Raw genomic sequence first — 6825 nt, 5'->3', positions numbered from 1 at the left:
TTCTAATTCCCGTCTTAATTCTTGCCAATTTCTGATTTTGTGAATAAACTTTATAGCATAATTAAACGATCCATTCTCTATACCTGAAAGGTATAGAATTTCTCTACACACCATAATTGGGAAATAAGGCACTATCTCTGCTAAAGGTAGAGATCCTGTTTAAATCATCTTATGTCTTGCAGAAACAAACACAGTGCTGAAATGTTGGATTAGGAAAACTTTATAGGCATGTCACATGTATATGAGATCAGCTGTACAAGTACTGCATACAATTTAATTTACAATATTAAAAAGGAAAAAAACATTCAACCATACCCTCCACAGATATGTTAATGGTGGAACAGTGCAGACTGTTCTACTTTTCATTATAACCCAATACTGCTGTTCACATATGTGCAGAATGAAAGGAACACTGAACAGTGACCAACTTGTTCTGTAGATACGATATGCATTAGCAGTGTACCATGCTCGCTCACTCACACAGGTAAAATTCTCATCTTGGAATGTATTAACACTTAACACCACCGTCAGATTAGCACTCCTTGCACCCTCTGACAACGAAAGAGATAGCACTGACTCAGTGTTCTTTTCGTAAGGATGAATGTATTAAGTATTTAAAAATATATAGAATTCTCTCAATCTGTACTGCATCTTGATGAAAACAGAACTGTATATATATAAAAAAAAAATTAATAAAAAAAAAAAATTACACAACTCCCTCTCATCAACGTTTGGCCTTCCTGTTAAAATAGATTTAGGAAAAAAAAAAAAAGTCAACAAAAAGAGCCTGCTTTACGTTATCATATACATATATATATATATATATATAAAATATTACTGTAACAGGTGAAACAAATAAGGCAAAATAATCTCACCTTTGGTCCTATCATTACAAAATGGGAGTGAAATTAAATGGTTGGGAATTAAAAATGCTATTGCCAAATATTGCAGAATGATGACGTAACATTTTCCACCACTCCTAATGCACACATTAACACACCATCTGGTCTACAGATAAAAATCAAGGATTTCATCTCCTTAAACATAGAAATTGATCATTTCCCCCACGGTCTCTACTGTGCCTCAATACTTCTTGGTTTCAACAGTCAATGGCTATGCTAAGCAAACTATGGATGGTTTCCTGGTAGTAGGCCATAAGATTTTTCTTCAGGATCCCTTCAGAGGCTTGAGTCTTCTGAGGAAGGCATCTGAAAATGGGGATCTGAGAATCTGCGTTTAAGTTTGGCTGTGGGCTCATATTCTTGTACTCCCACTCCCTGTGCAGTTATTATCGGAGATCCTTCTGGGACATAGACTGACTGAATGCTGTCTGTCCTTCTTCCAGGTTGTTCTCTACGTCGGACTGCAGAAGGCTCGTCAGGCGTGTCTGTGCTTTTTGATAATCCAGGAGGAAGTTTTATGTTTGAGGTTGGCAAAACAGGGGTACGTTTATGGACCCTCATCCTTGCCAGAAAGGAGGATGGTCGACGTCTGACACTGGAAGGCTGTGTAGACATGGCAAAGAGTGGGGCTTTGGTCTTATTACTATTTGTCTGTTCCACTTGCTGAGGGGCACCAGCTGAGTCCACCACACACCGACCTAAGGAGACAAAATATATATTTTAAAATACGGTTACATTTATTGTGACTTCTAATTGCACTACATGTGTGGATGAGCATCATGTGATTTGTTCATGAACACCTGGGCATATAAGGCACAACTTGGTATAGAAGTGAATGAGTTAAAATTCCATATGATGTCCAGTGAGACAAGTGATGCAAGATTAGTAGTGTGTGCTGCACACTGTACAGGTATATATGACTGGTATATTCCCAGCTGACTGAAAGGTGTTCACATTTATGTATACAACCAAAACACAACACAATATTCACTAAGCATATTCAGCTTATGGAGAACAATTATGATGATCAAATTGTTAATCAAGTAACATGCTAGGAATGTAACTGCGGCTGGTTCCCTTATTTACCACTATAACGTCTTAAAGCATTGAACTTAGCAGGGCTAATCATACAGATATCTTTGCTATAATATTATATAGTTAGTGTAAGAGATCCTCTATTTAACATATATAAATAATTGAGAATACAATATAAAATAAGGATTGTCTTGGAAGAAATAAAGTTTTGTCTTACTAGATATTTATTATATATAAATATAGACATATAAAATCCATTATAGCAGAGTTTATAAGATTAAACTAAATACTTGCAAATATCATTAATAGGTTAACATACCCTTCTGAACATGTCATCATGTCAGCCTCTCTGTCATTTTAATATGGAGCAACGTCTATCTCCAAGTCTCTCCTCTGTGTCTTAACATTTAAAAGTACACCTATTTATACCTTACGTGTCTCCATTTTAGGGTTACCGTAGTTCATATATGAAAAAGTAACCTTTTACTTTTATTCATTTTAGGACCTCCCTTAACTTGGCTAAAATACAAGGCCATAACTAAAGGGTGTACACGTCATGGAAATCTTCCTGACTTAGTTCAAGATGGCATCTTACAGTCTGAACATCTTTATCTGCTTTGGGTTACCACAGTATATTGTGTACTGAAAGAGTCATAGGATGGCCTTGAAGCTTGTTTATGCATTATTATTATTGGAATTCGTCTTGGACAAAATGGCGCAAACATATTATGCACTGAGGTAATTGCTTAAAGAAATATCTATGAAAAACAATATGTTCCATTTCTAACACCTTGTCAGTTTGCAATATCTCTTAAAGACAAAGTACACAGTTTAAGAAATACAACATTTCATTCTAAAACTTGTAATATTTGCATTTGCCCATAACAGAAACACTAATAGGTAATATAGACACAGGAGAGAATCCTACAACAGGGGAACCTGAGGGATTCCAAATCGGTAAGATTGTTGGAGATAAAGATAATAATGGAAAGCTAACTAATGTATCTATAATAAGTTGGTAGGATATCAACTCACAGTGCGCACTATGGGCTAACTAGGAACAAAAGTATCTACAGTGAAAAAAACTTTATTGTAATCAAAAAATAAAAAGATACAAATGCTCCAAAATGCCCAGCTAGGGAAGTGTGAGCAGTTACCTCTAAATATGTGAACAATTTACCCTTGTTTGAATACTTGACACTGCATACCATATGGATACCAATATACGCATCCAAATAATGCTACTGTATTAACAGGAAAAAACAGCCACCGGGGGATGATTTGCTAAGTGGTGTGTTAGATATCATCCACTAGGAGGTAAACTGCACATTTGTGGGGTAGAGGACAAGCAGGTTAGGGATAAGGATAAACTATCCTTTTGATCAGCTCACTTTTGAGCACTTAAGCACTATGCACTCCTTACCACTTTAAGTTTGCGTTGGTAGGGCTTGGAGGGGAGGACGGCTTTCAAATGTGGGTCAGTTTTTTTTTTAGCTTAGAACACCCACAAAAGTGTTGCTTAGGAGATGTAGCTTTTTAGGTTCAGTAGGTGGATAGTAAATAGGTTTGCTTTACTTCAATAGCAAAGAACACCCACAAAGGTGTTTCCTAGGAGCTGCAGACCATAAATCAATAAGTCAGGCAGAAACTTGCTTTTGCTTCAAACACAATAGCGCTGAACATACATGAAGGTGATTCCCAGGAGCGGCTTTACCCATACTCAGCAGTTGGTTAGACAGGAATCTATATCTGCAGAGTGATAATGACCACCTACAAGATCCTATCCTGAGATTTATCCTAGTTGCCTCCTAGTCTATACTTATCCCTAAGCCGCTTGTCCTCTACCCCCACCATTGTGCAGTTTACCTCCTAGTGCAGGCATAAACAACCTTCGGCACTCCAGATATTTTAGACTACACCTCCCATGATGCTTTGCCAGCATTATGGGTGTAAGAACATTATGGGGGATGTAGTTCACATTTGGAGTGCCGAAGGTTGCCTATCCCCGCCCTGGTAGATATCTAATGCACCACTTAGCGAATAATCCCCTGGTGGCTGTTTTTTTCCTGTTGATGCAGTAGCATTATTTGGATGCGTTTATATTAGTATCCATATGGTATGCAGTGTCAAGTATTCATCCAGGGTTAAATTATCCACATATTTAGAGGTAAATGCTCACACTTCCCTAGCTGGGCATTTTGGAGAATTTGCATCTTTTTATTTTTTGATTACAATAAAGTTTCATTTTCATTGTAGATACTTTGTTCCTAGTTAGCCCATTGTAGGCACTATGGGTTGATATCCTACCACATTATTGTAGATACATTAGTTGGCTTTCCATTATTATCTTTATTTCTAACAATCTTTTGGAAATCCCTCACCTCCCCATGTTGTGGGATTCCTTCCTTTTTCTATATTGTACTATTTACAGGGTTCAAGCCCTGGCTGGGTCTGGTACAACCCACACTGACCACTCTAATCTAAGCCCAAGTTTATCTTGAACTCTGTGACAGTCCTTCTCTTTCTGGATCACTAATAGGTAATCCTCAAATTCTGAGTATTGGGAAGGGAAATTAAAGGTTTATTCTACATACTTAACCCATTCAATGAGATAAAAGGGTTATGAGTGCCAGAGTCCCCTAGTGCTTGTTCCTCTACTCAATGTTAAACCATTTTCAAGCAATTTATTTTTTTAATAATGCATATTAGTCTTTAGATACCAGAGGGGGGCTGCTGGTGACTCTTGTTTAACATTAAATTAGTAAACCGGGATTAACATTGAACGGACAGTGCCAAGGTACTCCAGACATTATAACCACTACAATGAGACAAAGCATTTACAGTGCCCAGGATGTTCATTTATCCCTTACATTGTATTAGTCAAATAGAAAGCAAACAAACATGGCTTGTTATGGTCCCCTGCATTTTGTAGGCATTCTTAGAGATGCACTCGCAGCCCACAGAATATAAACAAAGCCCTATTCAAACCACATTAGCAAAGAGGTAATAGAAGGGGACACACTACCTTAATACTGACCTTCCTTCTCTGTCTGAACTGGCTTTTCATCCAGTAAGCTTTCCGTACTGTTTGATGTCTCAGAATCCATATTTTCTTCATCTGAACCACGTTGCTCCAGCTCTGGGAGACGGTAAGTAAGATTTTCCCTGTAATTGGAGAGGGATGAAAATTAGAAGTAAAATTTTAAAAAAAGTTTAAAATCGTTACAGGGGTACATGGAATAATAGACATAGGAAAACAAATGAAGGTTCTGTGAGTATAGGAGTGTTTTGAGTTTGATTTCAATGCAAACGCAATGCAAAATGTCACCAGTGTTGAAAACACAAGCAGTGTTCTATCTGTGCAACAATCAATACTGATACACAGACAAAGAATACCAGTATCCAAGTCAGTACAGCACAAAAGGAACCAGACTACATCAAGTTAAATAGTTTAAATTAATTAAAATATTAAAAATTATGTAATGGAAAATGTAATGACAAAAAAGAAAAATAAGCAACCAAGAAGCCACTTTAAGATATTGCCTAGCAAAAAGATCAACAGATTCGGACTTAATCCCTATAATAATTGAACATATATTTCTAATTGGCTTTGTTGTTTATTTAATGGGGTGTACTTATTACTGAATATAATATAGAGTACACGAGCAACCTACAACCCTAACTTGTAGAAGATCAATTGACACTAGATTTCTCAGCACTGAAACACAAGAGAAAGTTCTCACTTCTCATCTTTAATAGACTGTATTCTCTCTATCAGTAACTCTGATTCTCGAAGAACGTCTGGCAGCTGATCTTCCTGCACGGCGTCTAGATCCGGGGACACTTTCCCATTGGGTGATTGGCTCTTATTCTGCAAGAGAGGAAGAAGAGGACATTAACGTGTTATAAGGCCAGTTTTTGTAGAAAATTAAATACACAATCACACCATGATTAAAAAGAAAAAAAAAGTAAAATTTAGATTTGGAGACTGAATTATTATTTCCATCATGCACAATTATGGATCCATGCAGATCTGAGCATAGAACTTGCAATGTAAAAGGAAAACTTAAAGGGGAACTGTTACTTTTCTGAAAAAAATTAAACAATTGTGTTAACATCAAGTGATGTTCCATTTTCTTTAAAATACAGATTACAAATTTAGAAATTGAAATTACAACACAGTCCAGTCAGGGCAAAGCTCTAACATGCATTGAAGAAAGGGAAATAAAAACGTTGGGGGTTATGTATAAAAAGTGTATTTATTAGTTCTTTATTTTATTTTTTTTAACACCTAATCTAGGCAAGAATAATGGGGGTTTAGATACAGTTTATGATCATACACTGTATCTATCTGTCTGCCACAACGTCAATGTATCCCATCTTTGGCAGGTCCTACTCGAACAGCCTAATCCTTTTATAAGATTAACACTCATACTTGGGGGGGTGGGGGGAGGAAAATACATCTGGGGCTCTCTGCAGTACAAGGCTATGGAATGAGGCACCTATGACAGGGAAGGGTGTCCATACCAAGTAGTAGGTCTGAAATACACACACACACAATTTTCCCTCTATTGGTATTTTTTCATGAGGGTACAAAAAAGGCATAAGTGGCAAAAAGATGGATCATTTTGGCACATTAAAAAAAAATGTATAAAAGGCAACCAATGTATAAATTTTAGAAAATGGTGTATGTACACAAAACTGGCAGAGAGACAAAAGCAAATGTGCACATTTTTCATACATAACCCCCATTGTTTCAGTCATGTCCTTCACTTATTGACAGAACAGGGCATAACTTATAACAATGACAGACATAGAGCCAACCTGGAGGTACTCAGCTTTAGGAGAGCTGTGTGGATTTTGACATTTAGTTTTACATTTTCAGACC

The 6825-nt window shown here is 36.8% G+C and overlaps 1 protein-coding gene across 8 annotated transcripts in view; it reads right to left on the bottom strand.

Moving 5' to 3' along the window:
• Window positions 1–204: 204 nt before the first annotated feature.
• Window positions 205–6825, bottom strand: part of MYO9B (myosin IXB) — a 125206-nt gene continuing 118585 nt past the window's right edge. For 6 of the 8 annotated variants that reach the window (XM_063455433.1, XM_063455432.1, XM_063455434.1 and 3 more), the window contains 3 exons: window positions 5681–5808; window positions 4975–5102; window positions 205–1600 (listed from right to left, as the gene is read on the bottom strand). In XM_063455433.1, the coding sequence (XP_063311503.1) occupies window positions 1179–1600; window positions 4975–5102; window positions 5681–5808 (678 nt within the window). In that variant the 3' untranslated portion in view covers window positions 205–1178. Of the gene's footprint in view, window positions 1601–4962; window positions 5103–5680; window positions 5809–6825 lie in introns of all 8 variants that reach the window. The other 2 variants (XM_063455438.1, XM_063455439.1) reach the window with 1 other exon arrangement.

This window comes from Pelobates fuscus, chromosome 5 (genome assembly GCF_036172605.1).
Source record: "Pelobates fuscus isolate aPelFus1 chromosome 5, aPelFus1.pri, whole genome shotgun sequence".
Taxonomy (NCBI): domain Eukaryota; kingdom Metazoa; phylum Chordata; class Amphibia; order Anura; family Pelobatidae; genus Pelobates; species Pelobates fuscus.
The sequence above is the reverse complement of the archived record's forward strand: the minus strand, read 5'-3'. Positions and strand labels throughout refer to the sequence as shown.